Source organism: Mastomys coucha, unplaced genomic scaffold (genome assembly GCF_008632895.1).
Source record: "Mastomys coucha isolate ucsf_1 unplaced genomic scaffold, UCSF_Mcou_1 pScaffold21, whole genome shotgun sequence".
NCBI classification, from domain to species: Eukaryota; Metazoa; Chordata; class Mammalia; order Rodentia; family Muridae; genus Mastomys; species Mastomys coucha.
In genome coordinates, this window is record NW_022196904.1 from 187,316,453 (window position 1) to 187,337,463 (window position 21,011).

The 21,011-nt window shown below is 43.0% G+C and overlaps 1 protein-coding gene across 50 annotated transcripts in view; it reads left to right on the forward strand.

Annotated features, from left to right (window-relative positions):
• Tcf7l2 (transcription factor 7 like 2) overlaps positions 1-21,011 on the forward strand; it is a 192,959-nt gene that overhangs the window by 139,819 nt on the left and 32,129 nt on the right. The window contains exon 1 of one of the 50 annotated variants that reach the window (XM_031390778.1): positions 14,640-15,166. The exons of the other annotated variants lie outside the window; for them this stretch is intronic. Coding sequence (XP_031246638.1) covers positions 15,164-15,166 — 3 coding nt within the window. The 5' untranslated portion in view covers positions 14,640-15,163. Of the gene's footprint in view, positions 1-14,639; positions 15,167-21,011 lie in introns of those variants that run through there. 50 annotated transcript variants of the gene reach the window in all.

Consider the following 21,011-nt stretch of genomic DNA (forward strand, 5'->3'; position numbering starts at 1 on the left):
GGCTGGGTGACAATTTCAGACATGGTGAACATCCTTAAGGGAAGGTGCAAGAGAGAGCCTACGAGGTCTGAGCCGGGAGCAATGGCATTTTCTTCCTTCCTTCCTTCCTTCCTTCCTTCCTTCCTTCCTTCCTTCCTTCCTTCCTTCCTTCCTTCCTCCTCTCTCTGCTCTTCTTCCTCCCTTTCCCATCTTTTTCCTCTTTGTCTTTTTTCTCTCCCTTCCTCCTCCCTCCCTTCCCCTTCTTCACTCATTCATTCAAACTACTGAGCAGCCATCATTCGATCAGCTCTTCCATGTTCTCCGAGCTTGTTTGCTTTTTGTCTGTACTGTGGGGCTGCTGCCATGTGTGGCCGTATTGGGTATGAGAAGCAGTCTCTCCCAAGCTTCCTTGAAGAGATGAGCTAGACAAAAACAAGATGGTTTTGACAAAACAACCAGCAGTCCAGACTGTTCCAAGATGCTCATTGCATTCAAAACCAGTTTCCCAGTCTGCTTCAGGCAGGCAATTGCAACATGCTTTCCATCTGGGCCTAATGTGAGCGAATTCCCGACTCCACGCTGTGGCAGGAACCTTGGCAGGGCTTAGCCCTTGAGAGCCAATGGGCGTTGTTGCTATGGTGGAGGCATGTCATAATTTAATTTTACTTTATTATTCACTGGATGTGCCCATTGTGTGTTACCCTCTGGGTGTGTTTACAGGGAGCTTAAGAAACAGGCTGAGGCTGTCATGTCTGTTAAGTCTGCGTTGACACTGTGCGGCGGGTGAGTTCACACATGTGCTTGCTTGCACACACACATCGCTTTTTTCCTTCTCATCCAGCACTAATTTTGGGGCTAGGGAGGCATCCCTCTCTAGCTGGTGATTGGCTGGGCTCAGAAGGACCTGCCTTCTTAAAGTCCCCATCCCTTCAGGCTCTTGAGAGTCCCCTGAGGCAGCTTGGGCTTAGGCATGTGCACAACCAATTTCTCAAACCTCACACGTGCTATGAACCAGTCCCCATGATTACTTAAGTAGAATATAAATCAGCATCCTGGATTTGGGTGGCTCTCTCTGGCCGCCTTCCCAAACTTCATAGGACACACAAAAGTTCAGAGTGCACAAGAGCATTATTTAATGAAAACTGAGGACTCTCAGGATGGCAGCTCGTCTTCCCACTGTCCCTTGGCCTCTGGGGTGGCAATATGTGCTCTCCTGGCAGGGACAAGTAGTGATAATATTTTCAGCATCTGATGCAATTGAGGGATATGAATTCAGTCAGGGACCACATATCTAAAAGAAAAAATGAAGATAAATAAGCCTTTTTGCTTTAAAGCATTGCAGGTGGATCTCTGATGGTGGTGGTGTTCCAAATGCCTCTCCCCCTCCAAATAATTGCTTTGTTCGGACCCTCGTTTCCCCCATAAGTTATACCTAACCAAAGGCCCAGTCTCCGACTTTTGTCATATTGCTATGATAGCGCTTAACCGGAGGCCCTGTGAGTGACAGAAGTCTTTTGGTTCAGTGATCAAAACCTGACCCTAAACCCTGGCCGTGCAGATTTTTAAGCATCTATCCTTACATACAAAAATGATTCTTATCCAGCCAATCTGTGCAGAAATCCCCACTGGCATAATTTCTAACTCACCAAAGCAGCTTGATGTTATTATTTAAGTCTCACCTACCCTGTGCTTCATTAAGTGGTCAGTGTCTATGAAGACTTGATCCTTACAAAGTGGGTGCCTTACTGCCTGGGAAGTCAGCCGTGCTGGGCACTCTGCTCGTGGCTGGAGTCTATCTAAGGGGAGTCTGCGAGGGGCAGCATCGACCAGCGTGAGAAATCATAATCTTTTGTTCCTATTGGTCTTTGCTCGCACGTCTCCTAGACTCAGAAAAATCTGTGGTTCTTATTCTTTCCCACCAGCATTTTAAAAAAATAAATTTTGTTATTAGAGATCCATGATATTGTGGGCGCTATAAACTGAAAGATTTCTGTTAGCTGACCACATTTTTTTTTAAATGAAGTCTAAACAGTAGCTAAATCCTCAAGTCAGACACAGACATAAGAATGGTCCTTTTAAAAATTGGATGCACAGCCAGTCACTTCCCTTTAAAGTTTCCAAGGATGGTTCAACTTTTCAAAGCCCATCATGAGGGTTTCACTTGGCTATCAGTTGTAACAGGTCAGATACGGCCTGATGGTTGTTAAAGTCTTGGTAATGTCATCTCTAATCCTGTGAGTTTTGCAAAGAATTCCTGATGACCAGTCAGGAACTGCTGCTGCTCACATCTTATTTATTGTCAGTGTGACTTGCTAAGCTCTCTTAGTTAGTATGTTTGTTCTGAGATTGCTATCATCTGTCAATCCATCATCTATCACCTATCTATCTATCTATCTATCCATCATCTATCTATCTATCTATCTATCTATCTATTCATTAATCTTCCCATCTATTTGTTGTCTATCTATCATCTCTCTCTCTATTTGTCCATCTAATACATCTATCTATCTATCTATCTATCTATCTATCTATCTATCTATCTATCTGATCCACCATTTATCTCTATCTATCCATCTAATCCATCATTTATCTCTATCTATCTATCTATCTATCTATCTATCTATCTATCTATCTATCTATTCTATGCATCTAATCCATCATTTATCTCTATCCATCTATCCATCTATCCATCTAATCCATCATTTATCTCTATCTATCTATCTATCTATCTATCTATCTATCTATCTATCTAATCTCTTTATCAGTAATACTTAACAAGGAGCTGCACATTGGGGATCATACATTTTGTTTTGTATTTTCCGATGTATTTCTGGAGAATTTGATAGAATGCCCCGCTTGGACTGGCCTTTAGTGTTGTGATTTCTATAGAGACATTTCTTTTGTCCCTCCTGGTTTGTCCACTTGGGTGATTACAGCTGAACTCCTTTGCTTCCGAAGCCTTGACTTGCTGGTCCTTCTCAAAGGGAGTCAATCCCTCACTTGCAGGCAGCGGTGTGTGGTCTTGGGAGAAGCCACGGCATGAGTAAGTCTGTGTCTTCCTCCACTGTTGAGTTTTGTTATTTCTAATGACGGCAGTCGATCAGTCCGCACAGCTCAAAATGAAGATAAATTGAATTAGTAAACATGAGTTAAGTGACTCATTGGTATGATTAGACTGTGACAATTTTCTGAGAGTGACCTCACACGTTTAGTGGTGTTAATTGTAACAGCATTTCATTGGAACACTTGATTTCATAAGCAAACAGAATAAGTTATTAATTCTCACAAGAAGAAAAAAACAAAAACAAACAATTATAAACAAAACAAAACAAAACCTATTTAGAGGCATGGACTTAGAAAGAATATGTGTTTACCTGGTTTCAATTTGCTTCAGCTTATCAAGATGGAAATTTGCCAAGAATTTCCCTTTTAATTCCGGCTTCCGTGGATATGTGGAGCTGCATATGCTTAAATCAGTGGTTTATCCAAATGGAGGCAGAGGGTGGGTTCCATGCGGTACATCTCTTAAGTTACTGAAAACAGATTGCTCCGAGTGCCGTGAAAACGGTGCTCAGGACAGATGGGACCAAAGAAGGGCCCTGGTGGCGAAGGAGCTTGGGAAATGCACCGGATGGCAGAGCTTCAGAATGGGTGACATGGATTAAATACAAGGCTCAACTCAAATATTTTGTGAGTTGCAGGCATGCTGTGTAAACCCTTCCCCCCGCCCCCCGAAAAGCATGCTTTCTCTCATGTCAGAAATGATCACAGGAATCCTTTTAATATTCATTTAAATAGTTCTTAATTGGCTTCAGTGAGTTTAAAGTTCAGTACGAAGGTGAGATCTAAGCTTACTAATTAGATCGAATGCAGTTTGACTTAAGGAGCAGACTCCATAATTAAAGAATTCCATATCAAATGTGCATTTCGAAAACATTCCTTTTCTCATCATGGAGGTTTTTCTTTCTTCCTTCCTTCCTTCCTTCCTTCCTTCCTTTCTTTCTTTCTTTCTTTCTTTCTTTCTCTTTTAAATTTCTCCCATTTATCACAAACAGGAATTTTCTCTTACAGAGGATTAAAAAACAAAACAAGACCACAAAGCTTCTCGTGTGGCTTCTTAAAAACTGACAATCAGATTTTCAGTGCAGACCTCTCATTTGTCAGTTAGCCGGCCGGCGTCTTCATTCAGGTTATTCTCCATTTTTCTTCATCCAAGTAGAATTTTGACTTGCCCAGAACGCTGGGATGAACACAAGTTGTTGTCTTGTGTGTTCCCCCCGTGAAGTTGTTTGATGCTGTTGAAATGGAAGCTGGAGTAGAAGGGGGCACTTAAGCAGTGAAGGGTTTTTCTTTGTAAATAATAGATCAAGAACACTGGATGTGTATCTAATGGAACTGTGTGCGGCCTCGGTTTCAAGGACAGTGCGGGGTTTTAAAAACTGCAACTACCGGCCATCCCGTCTGCAACCTGTGGTCAGTGGTGTGTGTGTGTGTGTGTGTGTGTGTGTGTGTGTGTGTGTGTGTTTGAGCATTGTAATTGTTCACTATCCTCACCCTTAAATGCTTTGTTCAGATGTCATATTTTATTTCATAAACCTAGAAATAAAAAAAAAACCCTCAAATAGTGATAAAGTCAGTTCTGTATATTTATCTAGCTCCTTGCTGTCAGCTAGCTTCTGAAACTGCAGGATGGTTTATGGAAGTCAGGCCTGCCTCACGGTCGGTTTGGCTGAGGTGTGCTTCACAGAGAAAGGGGGGCTGCAGCGTGCAGGTGGAGCGTGCAGGTACAGCGTGCAGGTGGAGCGTGCAGGTGGATGGAGCCGAGAAACTGAGTTGCCTATAGTCTCTGGTATTCTAGATCCTGACAATTCAATGAACATTTTTAATCTACCATTTTCTTTCCTGTTTTTGGAGTTGACAGATTTGTTCGTGTGTTTGCTGCTTTGATCCCTATATTTGAAAACTGCCTATTTAATACTCTATCAGTGGTTACTGCACATAACTGTTAAAAACATCAGAAGGCTTTGTGCGCCATGAATACGAAGACTTGCAGTCTAAAGATTATGCATAATTAATATTCCCCATATATGTGAGTGCAGATACACTGTGCTATCAGAGAATGCTTAAATCTGTCCAAAGTGTGAGAAAGAAAAGTAAACATAGACCATTGGCTGGTGAGTGACTCCATGTGTAAGGAAGACGCAAGTGACAACAGATGCCCTTCAATTATTACCTAGGAGACTACTACATACTCACTCTAATCCAAAGCGGCTCTCTTTAGGCAGCCCTTTTCTATGTGAACTCCATTTATTTGAGTACCTCACCCTCTTTTGGGGGGGATAAAATGTAATTTCCTAAAAAAGGTTTCCAAATAAGTAGATGTATGTCTATCTAAGCAGACTTTTAAAGCAAACATATTTTTATTACATACAGAACTCTGCAGGTAACCGCTGCTCCTGACCAGTTAGAAGAATATCACGCATCTTCTCGTATGGAAATGGAAAGTTGGTCCACATTAGCCTTCCTGTTTCCAAATCATAAGATTATTTGTTTTGAAGGAAAGTGTGTAGAATGGGTGTGTTTGAGTTTTAACCCCAGACTCCTGGGTGTCCAGGAGTTCATGCAGTCAGAGCAGAAGTGGACACAGACCCTCTGGGACAGCATCTGAAGAGTTCCTATCGGGACACTGCTCCATGGATTGATAACTTTCAGATTTTAGCTTTTACAGAAGGTGAGATTGGCCTTACTTTAGTTTCACCGTGTAACTGCTTTGTGGGGAGAAATGCTTGTCTTCAGGGGAGGCAGAGGACAAACATGAGGGACCCCAGCTCATCCTTTTACAATCTTTCAACCATAAGTATAGCAAATTGTTTCTTTTACTGATGCTGTCCTTACACTATGGCAACAGTTCTGAGGGAAAAATATAATCAGGAAGATGTGCTTCACTTGTCAGATTGTGTAATCTGAAATATGTTAGTACATCCCTTGAAGGGGTTCTCTCTCTTTCTCCCTCCTCTCTCTTTCCTCTCCTCTCTCTTCCCCACAAGAGCAGCTAATGTAACAGAAATTACAGAAATGGGTACAATGTATCCCCCCTTTCTCTAGCAGGATTTGGTTGGTAAGAGAAGGCAGGGGTATTGAAATATGATTATCCCTATTTCCTGGAAAAAAATAATATAAATTTTCATCTTACCAGTGCTCGGCATTCTTTGTGGTACGCGCTTAGTCAATGCCGGGAAAATGTTGCTGTGACAGCTAATAGATAGCTCTGTCCTGGATTGTTCAGGCATTTTTGTCTTTTGTGACACTGAAGGAGAAACGAGGAAGGAAATAGAAACAACTAAAAAATATCAAAAGATCAAAAACTCAATGGGCCGCAGGAATGCGATCTGTTTACCGGGGCGTAGCTGCTCTTTCTCCTCTGGCACGAGTCCGTCTGAGGCGGCGTCCGGGACAGCCACTGAAGTCCAGGCAGCTCTCTCCCTGGGAGATGCTACACCACACACAAAGTGGGCACATTAGCCGGAATACATATTGCCTGCCCCCACCTCTCCATAAATAATAAAATAAATATATGATTGTCTCCTAAGACTATATACATACAAAGCAAGAGGTTTTGTTTGTTTGGTAGTTGTTTTTGTTTTGTTTTGTCTTGTTTCGTTTTTTGAAGCTGTAATATTTTTACTCCCAACCACTCTGATTGTCCTTAGCTCTGCCAAGCAGCCGTGGATGTACTGATAGTGTTTTAATTATCCTGTGAGGGAAGAATGCCTGATGTGTACTTATTTGATCTTTAAAGGAAGAACTCACTGGGAACAAAATTGGTGACATTTGATAGATTGTGTATGAGAGATGAAGAACAATTGTTTTGTCCCAGCCTTAGCTGTTTTGGATTTGTTACAAGTTGAGGGAGCCAGTAGGGGCAATTGAGATTTTATTTGAATATCTGTTTCTTAGGGAAGTAGTCAGGTAGATAGATGGGCCTTGTTAGTTTTATAGGGAAGATGTGGTGCCAGTTAATTTAAGAAAACCTCTTGAACTTGGGGCTATGGACAATTGGTTACCATTTTAATTTTAAAAAACTTTCAACCAATTGGTTATCTGCAGTGGTGTGTGTGTATGTGTGTGAGTGTGTATTTACCCACACAGCTGCCTTAACTATAACGACAAACAAGACGAGGGATCAACCCTTCTAGGAGAGATTGTGTTCTGCCAGGGAAGTTTGTTGCTAAGCCTTGTACTTGGTATTTGATAGTAAGGGGTGGTCCAGGCTGCATATTTTATAAACTTTCTATTAGAGTTATGGCATGTTATCATAAAACTCAATTGTAATACTTTGTATTATGCTCTGGGATGGAGAGATAGACATAGGATTAAAAAAACAATTTCTAGGCATTTCTAGATGATAAATTTAATTTCCTTTGCTATTTGGAGGTCTTCTTTGAAAATGCAATTGTAATGAACGCATTCAGAACTGGAGAATAGATTTACCCTTGGCTTCAAATAGTCGACGTTATCAGGCGCCGTCATTCCTTCCTTCCTATTTTCGGGCTGCTAATTGATGTTTTTGATGTCAGCAAGAAAATTGAAGAAAATGTCATGTGTGAACCAGTGCGGAAGTTAATAAGATTGACTTCGTTGACAGAATTTACAATGAGAGCAGAGACCGCATAATGGGACCACTGCGAATTCGTGTGCTCTCTTTGGAGTCAAAATTGACACCTCACGCTAGGCCAGTGGTCGATAGGAGAGATGGGACATTTGGGAAAGTTCCTAATCTCATTTTTCCCCCTTACCTTTTGGTCTCCGATGGTTATTTAGTTTCCCTTGCAGCTGCTTTTCCAGGGGGCTGCTGCCGACCACGCCAGGCCCTTCGTCAGGCTCCTGGTGCCCCCAACAATGCTTATTTTTTATGCTGTTTTGGGTTTGAAAGCAAAGGAGTCTTAGAAAGGTTAGATTAAGATATGTCTTAGGGAAGGACATACTAATATCGGTCAGGGTCATTGTAGATGCTCGGGTTATGTGCAAGAAAAGCCAAACAAACGTAAATCCTCCCCTGAATAAAGAGACCTTGTCGGCAGTAAGATCATTCCTTGAACATAACAGAAGGCAGAAAAAGAATAAGGTTCTGAGCCACATGTCTCTGCTCTTGGGAGGAAGGGGGGGTCATTTTGGCCATGGTGCCCCTTAAGGTTTTAATTTTATTATTATTTATTGAGGTTTCAATGTAATAGTTTAATTTTCTAGGAAAGTGACAAAGTTTATTGGAGCTGTACGTATAATTATGGATTGGATTAGTTGAGTTTGGTTCAGTGCATCTGATTATCTTCTGGCCTTCAGGGAAATGCGCTAAAACCCTAATATGTCCAGTACCCCCAAGCGGTCTCTTTTTGAAGGCGCCGCACAAAATGTGGTCTCGACCAGCGCTCGGCCTCCAAGGATCTTCAGTGAGAGACATTATTCTTGGAATATCCAATTAATTCCACGGGCAGTGATCAGTTAGCGCTTCTTCCCCCTTTCTCGCCATTTGAAATGCTAACACAATGAATATTTTCTCATTGGTCTGTGTCCCTCGGCTAAGCTGTTGCCGCGGGCTGAGAATTTCATCGACTGATGAGACCAGAGGCTCCGCCAATAAAAGGTTACAGTACGTGATTTGCATGCCAAGTGGGGTTTGGTTTCATGAACTTAAAAGTTCTTTAACTTTTATTTGACTTTTTTTCTTTTGTTCAAAGTAGATTGAGGGGGTAGTGTTTTTGTGAGTATCGAAAGTATGACAATTACCAGGGACTGTAGGCCACGATGATACATATTATGGCCCATCCTTTTGGAGAGAAAGAGAGATAAGATGGCCCTTTAGTTTACTGGAAAACAGCCAGAGCAACCTCAAGATCAAGTCAACAGGAAGAAGTTTGCAAATGCCACAAGCTGGCATTGAGTCCCTATAGACCCCTTCAGTAGTTTGACATATTTTGGGGGTGGTACTGGAAAGACTGTCTTGTAGCAGATACAATGACATTTGAAATGACTAGGGAGCCATTGAGTAGGACATTTGGAGGGAGAGAAGATGCCTTTCTCTGTGGAGTGGTCAGGAAGCAGTCTTGGATACCAGGGAAACACTACTCCTGCAGGCCCCTCAGAGGCAGGGCATCCTCCATTTTCAAGGGTGTTGTGGACATTGAGTTGCGTCCAGTGGAAGAAAATGTCCAACAAACTCAGCACATGTTCATTGGAGAACCATGGATGGCATGATAGACAGGACCATAGTGTACAGAGGTCTAGCTGCAGGAGTGACTTGGTTTACTACACCCAGCCCTTGAAAGGATGGAGCCAGCAGGGGCACGCACTGACATCTCACTATGACTTCCATGGTACCCTTTTCATCATCTAGACTCTTTCAAATATGGATTTTTTTTTTTTATGAAGTCGGGAATCTTCTCATTGACTTAAAGCCACCATGGTCTTCTGGTCCAAGCAGTACTGTTTGACAGTGGGGTGAGGTGGTGGTAACAAAATAAAGGATGCTCACTCTCTTTGCAAAGACCAGAGAAGGAGGAGGGCACTGATGTAAAGGAAGGCATTGTCATCTTCCGGCCCTGGTAATATAACTGGGGACTTGGCAGGTTTCTACTGAAGGGAAAATCATGATACCTTTACCTAAATCCTTAGCAAAAGGGAACTGGCGGGGATCAGGGTGGGGGGCCTTTGCCCTTCTCCCCCTCCCGCCCTCTTCCTTCCTTCCTCCCTTCCTTCTTCCTTCCTTTCCTGACTGACGGTGAGGAGCAAAGCAGGTGGCTCCCTGTGGCTGACTTTTCATGACAACATGCCATTAGAAATTGCCGTCCCGTTGATCAATCCTCTCGACATGACAGGTTTGCCGCGAGGCCTGGCTCTTTGAGCCAGCACTCTGGCTTTCCCTCCTTTTTTCCTGCACTAATTGGTGAAAGTTTTTTTACTGTGCTAGTGGCAGAGGAAAGTCTTTTGAACGTTGTCACAATCAAGTGTTGACTTCTTTAGAATTGCAAGTAGATTAAGTGACTATGACGGGGGGGGGGAGGCGGGGGGCACCGACTAAGTCCCTTCTGCCAGTAACATTTTGTGATTTGAGAAACACTGTAAAACCAACTAATTGGCCTTACACCCCCGGCATGCGTGTGCACACATGTGCGCACAACTGAAGGCAAGTATTAAGATTACACCCTTTCAAACTCCCGTTCTCTTTTGCCACGGGATGGGGACAGGCCTGCTGTTTGAAATGGGGAGAACATTGCCATATCGATCGAGGAAGACACATCTATTAGTTTCTTCTTATAATTAATGGATTTGGAATACCCAGAACCCAAATGCTATATAACATGCTATTAATTAAAGGGTCAGATGTTACTCCTGATTGTAGAGTATGTTTTACTAGGAACTACATGTGTTCTTCTGTCCAAAATCAACATACAAAGAGCTCTCTTGGCAAAGGGTTTATCCTCTGGATTGATTCTCTACTCAGATATCAGGAACCTTAAACTTTCTTCTTCTGGCTCTATATCAGATTATCTTTCAACCTGCAGTATAATAACATATTTTATATTTTATAAATCACCTTGAAACAGAATTAATATTAATAATCTTTGAATGTGATTCTTATTTTGACTTTCTGTGATTAAAATAATTCCTAGGAATTTGCAAAAAAAGAATCTATGCCTAAATACATATTCCTTGGCCATAGGGGGGAAAATCACTTTTAGATTCCGAGTTGTTGAGACAGCTCACATGAGGAGGCATTTTGAAAGTGCCGTTTCACAGAGTATATGTACCACATCCCAGTCTTGCCTGAGTTGTCACCTCAGGTAATTCCTAATTGGAATTGCCTGAAATCCTACAACTTTGTGGATTTGTGATTTCACAAAAATTCCTACATAAATATAAAGGAATTTTGTATTGACCGTGATAGGAACATAGCAACCACAGCTGCTTCCATTCTAAGGTAGTTATTGGCAAGGAGATGAGAGCTAAAAGGCAAAGGTGGCTTTGGGACTATCAGGGACATTTATAGTAAATTATATTTATGTGCAAAAGGCAAGGGAACACAGTGAAGGGCTGTCCAGCAGCACCCAGGGCCAGGCCTCCCCTGAGTTACGGTAATCACCGGTCATTATGTTACAGGAGAGAGGAGAGCAGAGACCCCAGCTGCAAAAACCAGCAGTTCATATAATTAATTTTGCCATTGTAAAAATCATTTGTAAAATTTGCATTATTAACATTATCAAGTCACTAGTTGGTGAGACATCAGACGTGATGAGAGTGAAGGGTAGCTTAGGGAGAGCCGGGCCTTAAACCCTCAGCAGATCGGAGTTAGGATCAAAGGCGCTTGCTCTATGTGGCTGTGCTAGACTTTGAAGTCATGACTGCACCTACAGCACTCATTTCATCAAGTTCACTGGTGTCTTAATAGCAGATCAATAAGTTTCAAAGTCGGAGAGTTAATTTGATACTAGTGCTGATGCGGTCGTGCTGGGGAAGCCGAGAGAGACAGAGGCAGGGAAGGCTGCCTATTAGCAACTCCGGTACAGAACACAGAAAGATGCAGATTAAGGATGTGAGCATGGCCCGGAAAAGGCAGGCTCCGGCCGCACTCGCAGGAGCTGAGGACAGATAACACGAGGGCTCCTTAATTTAGACATCTCAGGTTGTTTGGAAGTTAGTCTATACTGGTAAACATTTGTAGTAAGATTCACACATGGCTGGGTTTGCATAATCTCCTTTCGGTATAGATCGTGAGCCCTGCATGAGCTGCTCTCCCTAAGTAGGTGTCTCAGGGTCTCATATTTTATTGCATAAAGTCTGTTCATAGATTTTTATGGCATAGTATAGGGAGGAGAAAGGAACGATTTGTTTGTGGTTTTGAGGGTGTGCTCCCATCACAGGGATATGATATGCATCTATTTTTAAAGTGGCGTTGGGGCTATCTATTGAGTATATAATAAATAGGCATTTCATAGTTTGTTACAAGACCAAATTTAATTTGCTTAAAAAAAAAAAAAAAGAAAGAAAAAGACCAAACAATTGTTAGAATTAGGTCTGTGCCCCCCATGCCTTTCCTTCATCATAGCCTGGATTAATGTCTTTTTGAGTGAACGAATGATGGGGTTCTTTACGGAACTGTGTCACCAGTCCTCCAGCCCCCAACATTTTGTCCCAGGTCTCCCCACTTAGGAAGGGGATGCATTATGATGATCCATTCCAAAGACTCATTAGACAAAGATACATGTAGATAAAGCTCTGCTAAATTGAAAGAGAGAAAGCGAGAAGTTGGAGTGAAGTGGCATGCTTGTACGTGCGTTTGTTAGTTTTCTTTGTTTTTGGTGATTTTGCTTGGCTCCTTCTAATGGAGTAGCATAAACAGTTGTGGAGTATGTGCTAGACATGAAACTGGTGGCCACTGATGGAGGAGGGGATGCAAGGGTGCTTTTTTTTTTTTTTTTTGAAAGGGGAGGCTGTAAAGACACAGAGTTCAAAGATGTGAATCATAAGAAAGTAAAAACCTCTTTTAAAAAAAATTGTGGAATAAGAACTTTGCCATCTGATGTTCAACGCAGGCCTCCCAGCATCGAAGGTCAGAGTCACACCCTTTTCGAACAAAACTCTAATTTAGAATGTTCATCTAAGGGTTGATAATGGCATTAGAAGGCTGGTGGGGTGGTCAGTGGGTGTTGAAGATTAGCTCAGTGGCCAGGGTGGCTTTACCTAGACCCCCGCGATTCATTGGGTAGATTAACCATCACATCTGTCATTTTATCCCTTTTACCACATTTAAAAAAGAAAAGGGGGGTGGAAATACTATCTCGAAGACAATTTATGTGGAGCAAACCAGTGAGGCACGCTCTTTCTAAAACCCTGAGAAATTGCTACATATGTGTCTGTCTGTCTGTCTAATTTCTTTATGCACCTGGTCAGTCTGCATGGCAGAGAGACATAGGTGTTGAAATGATTTGGGTGAATTCAAATAAGTTGGTTATATCAGGTAAGCTGCAAGTTTTTACCCTTAATTCCTTTTAATCAGGTCTTTTGCTTGTTTGTAGAGAAAGGGCTGTGTGGTTGTGATCTCCTGAGCCATTTGCCGCTCAGCCGATTGTGCACTTCAGGAACTTGCTGTTTACTATTTCTGGCAAAACTTTTATTTCCACTGTGTATGTGCACCCCAGATTAGTCAGGCTCTTAAGAGCATAGAGGGAACAGATTCTTAAAGGCGTTTTGGGGTCCGCAGTGGGCGCCAGGGGCATTCTCTGACTTGGTTGTGTGCTGGGTGCTGGTGTGGGAAGATGTGTGTCACTACGGAAGGGAACTTCAGAGTTTCTGTAATGTAATGGTTTATCCTGAATAAAGTGAGAGAGACAGGACTCGGAATCTGGGGAATACGGGCAGAAGAAGCGAGGCTGATGAAGGTGTCTCTTGTCAGATTTGTGTAGAATTATTTACTGTGCTGTCTTTCCTGAGCCGCCACAGTAAAAGTGAAGAAGTGGAAAATTATCCCAGATGGGACGAACTGCTCATTCTCTGTTCTTTTTTTAAAAAGGGGAAGATTTCGGGGGGAAGTCGTCTTTTTCTTTAGAACAGTATGAATAAAATCTGGACAGCTGTCGAGAAAGATACGCTGTCTGCATTTTTTTTTTTTTAACTTTAGCTTCCACCATAACTAAATAGCTTGAATAGTACATCTTTTCTCTTTTTTTCCCTTCATACATAATGATCTCTACTTCATTAAAAGCGTATTAATCCGGTTCCCAGTCTCTTGGGAGACACCTTAAGATGATGATATTGTGGGTTTTTTCCCCCCGAATTGTTAAAAAAAAAAATTCTAGCAGATTTGGTCCCTGTCAGTCAGAAATAATTGTGTTCTTAATCTTGTCCCTGATGGGTGACTTGGAGTTCAGCAACGGACCAGCTCCAATGACAAATACAGTATTAATATTCATTAACTGCTTTGACAATGCTAATTTTGATGCAGTAGTAAAGGGCCTTCCAAAGTTAGCGGCCAAAGCATCAGAGCTGCGCAAGGTGGCAAGATAATTTGTGCTGGTTTGCTGAGCTGAAGGCTTTTAAAGTCTATAGCGAAAAGCTAGGTACCACAAACAAAAAAGAGAAAGAGGGGAAGTTCTGAAGCATTGGAAGGCAGGGCCGCGGAAATAATACGATCACAGTCCGCTAAAAAATTTGACACCTCTGATGCAGTTTCTTTGAGTGAAATTTCTACAAAGTTGCAACAAAAAAAGCATAGCATGGTAAGTCAGCACATTCGTGATTTTGTTTAATCTTTTTGATCTTTTCAATTATCGCTATTTGAAGATCAATAGTCATTTTTTCCTACTATGCTTAGAAGATGCACAGCCGTGGTTTAATATGTGTTAGGACAATTTGCTTTAAAGAAACACATCCACAAGTTTTGGGAGCGTTTTTTTTTCTTTCTTTCTTTCTCTTTTAAAGTTAGTCATGAAAAAATGTTACACAGTGTATCCTTGTGAATTCTCTTACATACAAGTGTTTTTAATAATCTATTTTGGTTTTTTTTATTCCCTCCCCCACAATGAGTAGAATTCATCGAGTTAATTAAGATCTGAATGTTGTCAAGAATTTTATAGGATTCGTTCGGATGAGGGAAGCTTCGGAGTGAAGTGGTCCTCCAACTTTATCTAAATTCGGCTAGCTTCCTCCCCTCCTTTTCTGAATGGCATCAGATAGCTATTAAAGCTTAATTTCACCGTAGATCTGCAGAGCGTTACTTTCACCAACTTAGGTGAACTCGCTCGCTCGGATTATTGAAATTGCTTTATGCTTGCCAAGTCGGCAAACAAAATATCAGGCTTTGTTCTTTTGATTGAATGCTGGGTTGGGGGGGAAAGAGAAGAGTGAAAAAGCCCTGCCTTTATATATATAGATATATATATAACGCCCCCTCCCTCTTTTGGGGGTGGATTGTTGTGGAACCGACTGGGGGAGATCCTGGTTATTGTGCGCTTCGCTGTGAATGGAACTGTGCCTGAGCAGCCCGCGCCTCACGGCTGCTGCGGGCTGCTGCTTGGAGCTGCGGGCTCTGCGCGGGCTGCAGGGCGGGTGCTGCCCTCCAGCGGGCCCGGGCCATCCGCGCGGCAGCATGCCTGCGAGCCGGCGGCGGCAAGGACAGCGCGGCGACCCCTAGATGGTAAGCGATGTGCCCCGAGTGCCCAGCCTTGCATGCTCCCTGCCCAGCCCAGGCCATGCCCACTGTCACTGCGCAGTAACTTTAAGATTGAAGCACGTTGACTGGTAAGGTCCTGATGGACAGATTCGATTTGGTTTAGTCTCCTTTAAAACAACAATAACAAAGGTTAAAGAAGAGAAAAAGAAAAAAAAGAAGAAGAGAAAGGAAAGAAGGAAGGAAGGGGAGGAAAAAGGGGTACCTTTTCATTTTACACTACTCTTGTTTAATTTGGAAGGGTCTGCGCTTGGAGGGCATGCATCCTTTTCACTTACCAACTTAAAGTGACACTCTCCACCCTTCCTGGCCCCCTTCCTTCCCAGCTGTGTGTATTCTAAGTGCACTTTTGCCTTTTTCTGTCTGAATATGTGGGTTTGGGAGCAGTGAGTAGACATGTCTTTCCTATAGATACATGTAGATACATGTTTCCTATTTAGACATGTCTGTCTAGTCGCCAAAGTTGGCTTCCTGTCCTTATAACTTCCCTGTTCTGGCATCTTAAATCTCTTTATTTAACACGACAAACCTAGCTCTTCCTGGAGATGAGGATCCTGGGATGTGAGCAGACAGTCTCTGGCCCCTACATCCCTTCTCCAAAGGTTTTACCTAATGCCATACTAAAAAGTACTGCTCTGGTTTTGGTTTGAACAAGTTTTATTCTTTCTTTCTTTTTTTTTTTTTTTAAATCATCATACCTACTTGTTAATCCCAACTTTGCAGCAGGCTTTAGCTTTTTTTTTTTTTTAATGGAATGTTCTAAGGTTGGGTGTGTATCTGACAGGTCAGGGTGCTTTGAGAATGAGTGCCCGGGACAGCAACTCACCTCAGAAGTTCTTAGTTTGAAGGGATTTAAGAGACTTTCCCCCCTTTTCTTTTTAAGGGGGAAGAGGCTGTAACTGGGTTAGCTCTTCCCCAGTTTCCTTTTCCCTTGTCTTTTGAGAAAGCTGGGAAGTAAATTCTTAGCTCAAGCTGCCGGTGGTGTTTGCAGCACTTTCGGACAGATTGTTGCTGGGTGATCAGGGCCTGTCCATCAGTGGACAGAGAACTTGCAGTTTACTTAGGAAATTGCGGGAGCCACAAAAGCAGCTGCCGGGAGTGTGGTGGTCTTGGTGAATAGAGGGACGAAAGGCAATTAGGGGGCTGTGTGGTTGGGGCCTTTTACTTGTCAGACTGGAAGCTCATTGCTTTTGTTACTGCTGTGTAAAGGGAAATGGCAGGGTTTTGTTTTGGTATTAAGGGCCTTAAAGATTGCTGCTCCACACTCATGGAGGAAGGATAGATAAGTCCAGAAAGGGACCACAGAGTAGTGTTATTTTTAAAGCAACGGGGTAGAAAATGAAGAAGTCCTACTTTTTTGTTGGCCTTAAGCCCTTCTAGCCCTTGTTTAGGTTGATTCCTTTTTTGGGGGGCTGGATAAGGGAGATTAGCTTGCCCCATGTATTAACAGATCACTTAAAGACCTACACTCTAAAAGCAGTCCTGTGGCCTTGGAGATAAACAGCTGGCCATTCCAGCAGTCCATGCAAGAAAGGAAAAGCTCCTTCATTAAAATTAGGTGTCCTGAATGTAGGGAACGCAATCTTGGCCGCTAGTCTTGCTTTTAAGACAGACAGACCTGGGATGGTTTCCTAACCGTTTGCAGACTAGAGCTGCGTGTTTGCTTTTGAAGATCGTGAGATGATTCTGGAGTTGAGTCCGGTAGGCATTCTGTTGTGTGACTCAACGCCTCCCTGGGCAGCCACCCACAGCACTCCCCTCCTGCCTACCGCAGGGACCGTTTTAGGCCTGTTCTATCTGAGGGTCTCAACTCAAGTTAGGTTAACCCACACCAATGTATCTGGCCCTGGATCCTATGAAAGCCCCAGGAAAAGTAAGTTGAGTGGCTCCTTTTCTTCCTGCTTCTCTGCTTCCCTCTCTTTCCTCTTCCAGGGAGAAAGCGCATCTTTCTCCAGCTAAGACCAGCTAAGGCAGTGTGCTAGCCAGAAGTCTGGCTTGCAACGCCCCTAGGTATTAGAAGCCTAGGTTCCCCTGCTAGCAAGGAGGTCATCTGAAAATCAGGCAGCCTCAAACTCTGGGAAGGAAGAGGGTGTGCAGAGTGGCAGGCAGGGCCTCACAAAGTGTCACTTCCGTGTCACCGTGACAAGAAAATATACTTTCTTCCTCCCTCCCTCTCTCCCATTGCAGCCCTCTCCCTAAGAAATTTGTTTTGAGGGATTTGACAATCTTGCAGATAAAGTGCCTGCCTGCTACACTGGTTCATCATTTCCCTCATGGCTGACCGTAATTTCTTTGCTACTCTTAGCTCTGTCCCTGCCACCCAAGGTGAGGGAGGGGGACTTTTCGTAGGTGCCCTGAGCAGGTTGGGGGAATTGGGCCTTCCCCGTCCTTCCTTTATGGATCCTAGAGTAGTAAAGATTAGGAACTAGTGGGGTTTTTTACATTTAAAAACATATTTAAATTGAAGTTTCAACCAGCTAAAATTAGATAACTATTAAATTTTTTTAAACATTTTTTTTCAGAGAGGGTGTGCAGGGGAGGGTCCCGCAAAGCAACCATATGCAGTACAAGTGAATGTGTCCAGCCAGAGGTCTAGAAAGCATCATCTGGCTTTTAAGATGCATCTTTTCAGCTCGTTAAGTGAGCTGTATAAAGGGAGGTGGGGGTGAGAGGAAAAAGAAAACAGAGAAACTGGGAGGGTGAAAGACAAAAGCTGGCCCAGTCCCATCTTGAAGGTACAGAGAAAGTTTTTTCTTTCTTTCTTTCTTTTTTTCTTTCTTTCTTTTTTCCTTTTCTTTTTAGAGTGGAGAGAGGGCAAGACAGAGCTATTATGTACCCCAGGGATGCGATGTTAGTGGGAATGGAGGATTTGAGTGGGAAGGGAGGAACAGTGGCCCCTGGGGTCTCTCTCTTGCAGCAGTTGGGCGCTTGGCACCTCAATTTGAATTGCTGGGTGAGTAGTGATGTGTGTGTGTGTGTGTGTGTGTGTGTGTGTCCGTCCACACTCATGGTCCTGACCATGAGACCTGTGCTTCCTTTTTTTATTTTAAAACAGTTAAAAAAAAAAAACTTAGACAACAGAAAGGCAGACAAAACAAGAATGAATGGTCAATGCAGGCTGTGCCCTATCCCCGCGGGACTTCGCTGGATCCTTTTGGGGGAGGAGAAAGGGTTAAAAGAAGATGGGGAGGAGAGAAAGTCTGACTTTCATCCCAGTTCTTCTGACCATAGCAAGTGAGCTATAGTTTCACCAACCACAGAGGGCTGCTTCTATAAGCAGAGGGGAAAGAGAGATAGATACCTTGCTCAGCAGGGACGGTGCCTCTCCAGGAGCCGGGCCACTTTATGTATTGGTTTCATATTTAATGTTAACTTCCTGTTGCTCTGTCTTTGGTTGTTTTTATTTTCAGTCTCCAAATTTAGATGTTGGCTTTTCCAGGCCCTGGTATTGCTGCTGGTGGTTGCATTTTCCGAATTTAATCAAAATCTGTTTTGGAAAGCTGATGGTGGTGGGACCGAGGACAGCTCCTGTTGACAATGAGCAGCATCTTCTGCAGCTTGGATCTGGGGGCTGGGCTACACTGTATCCTTCCCAGCACTTGGGGGTTAGGCTACACTGTATCTTTCCCAGCACTTGAGGCTAGGTTATACTGTATCCTTGCCAGCACTTGAGGGCTAGGCTACACTGTATCCTTCCCAGCCCTTGAGGGCTAGGCTACACTGTATCTTTCCCAGCCCTTGAGGGCTAGGCTACACTGTATCCTTGCCAGCACTTGAGGGCTAGGCTACACTGTATCCTTCCCAGCCCTTGAGGGCTAGGCTACACTGTATCCTTCCCAGCACTTGGGGGCTAGGCTACACTGTATCCTTCCAGCACTTGGGAGTTAGGCTACACTGTATCCTTCCCAGCACTTGGGGACCAGGATACACTGTGATCTGCTCCAACTGGGGCTTATACTGTTTGCCATAAACAGTGAAGACTTTTTTTTTAACCTGCAGGCATTTCTTTTTATTATCTTTATAACTATTATAATTATATTTTGTTGTTGAATGGCCAAATACAAATACTTATGGAGAGACTGACCAGATTAAAAAAAAAATGTTTGTTTTTTGTTTGTTTGTTTGTTTGGTTGGTTGGTTGTTTATTTGTTTGGTTGGTTGGTTTTGGTGAGAAACGAAGCATTATGTAGATTATAAAAATTGCTGTGTTAAAAATTATTGTCATATTAAAGGCCAACTCAGTAGATAGCTCTTTAAAGTGGAGCATAAGGCAGTAACCCTTATAAACCTTTTTTGTTGTTGTTGTTGCTTTCTAGTTCATTTCTGAAAACTGTTAAGACTTTCAGGGACAGGGTACTGGTCGATACTGTGTGAGCTGTGTTGTAAATTTCCCACCCAGACCTTCATAGAGGGTCAAGGTTCCTGAGATATCCTATCCCTTGTTTGCAGAAATGACTTAGAACTGTGTTGTTCTGTGGCTCAAGAGAGGGGAAACTTCCATTCTGAGTGAGGTGTTGTGAGAAAGGACTTGCTTTTCAAAAGTAGATTCTCAACCCCAGTGATATGGACATTATAGCCATTTTGTTCTTGTGTACAGGCATTTTCTGGAAGCAGCCAGGATGGCAACCTTGCCTTCGGAGGGAAACCTCCCTTGGTGCTGTGGAGTTGGTCGGGAGCCCGATTGAGCTGTGCTATGGAATTTTTCCCCTCCTGCAGCACTGCAAAGTGTTGTGAAATCCTGCTATGCCCTCCAATTGCATTCTTTTACCCACATTGGAGGACTCAAAAAATTGAATATTGCTCATCCGCATAGTCTTTCCCCACAGCAGCCTGTAATCACAGGGAGCAGCCACGTTGATTGTTTCTGCTTGGTCCCTGGCCACTCTGGGTCATTTTTCCATGCTATATGCCCTTTATAGGAAAGGATGCTGAAGTTTGTCATTTATAGGAAAGGATGCTGAAGTTTGTCATTTATAGGAAAGGATGCTGAAGTTTGAGGCATTAGCGGGGTAAAATGGAGCAGCCGCCGACTCCGTTTGTTTTATTTCTGTACGTTATGTGTGCCCAGACTCTTCCTGAATCTTGGAGTCTGGGTTTGTGTTTGTTAAGTCATGTGGATGAAATCTCCCTCCCCCCTCTAGGTATAAACGCTTGCTATTTCCCAGGAAGAAAATATACTTCTTTCTGAAGGAAATAACAGCTTCTTGAGCTCTATGGAGCAAGCATGATTTTTTTTAAACATACATCTAAACTCTAAGTTAGGCCCTGGTGTGGAAGCTGTATGTAGCAAAAGGCATTTTCAGTCAGCTGTTGCCTGTAAGTAAATGCAGAAGGTCCTGTCAGATTTTGTTCCTTGCTTTTCTTAAACTTTCCAGGATGTATTAACCATTATGCACTTAAAATTTATTCTCAATCAAAATGGGTGATTTCCTTTCCATTGTATTCAGGAACCCCAGGTCTTGGGGTTGTTGTGTTTGGGACCGGTGGCCTGGAAATCGTTATTGTATTTTAAAGTTGTTTCACATTGGAGCGTTGGGAGGGCTTCATTTGGAATAGGTTAGATTTATTCCTGGCTTTTCTAGAAACAGCTGTATCCTCTTACCCAGTTCCCAAACATTCTCCACACACCCAGGCACTCTGCAAGATTGATTATGCTAACGATAATCATTTAATACCCAAGTAGTGGAGAAATATTTGGCGGGAGGGTGGAGGTTGAAAATTCCTGGGAAATTACTTAGGGGTGAAGTGGCTTGTGAAGGACTAGAACAGTCCACAGACCCCACAGTGCCTGTGTTTTCCCTTACCGACCTGG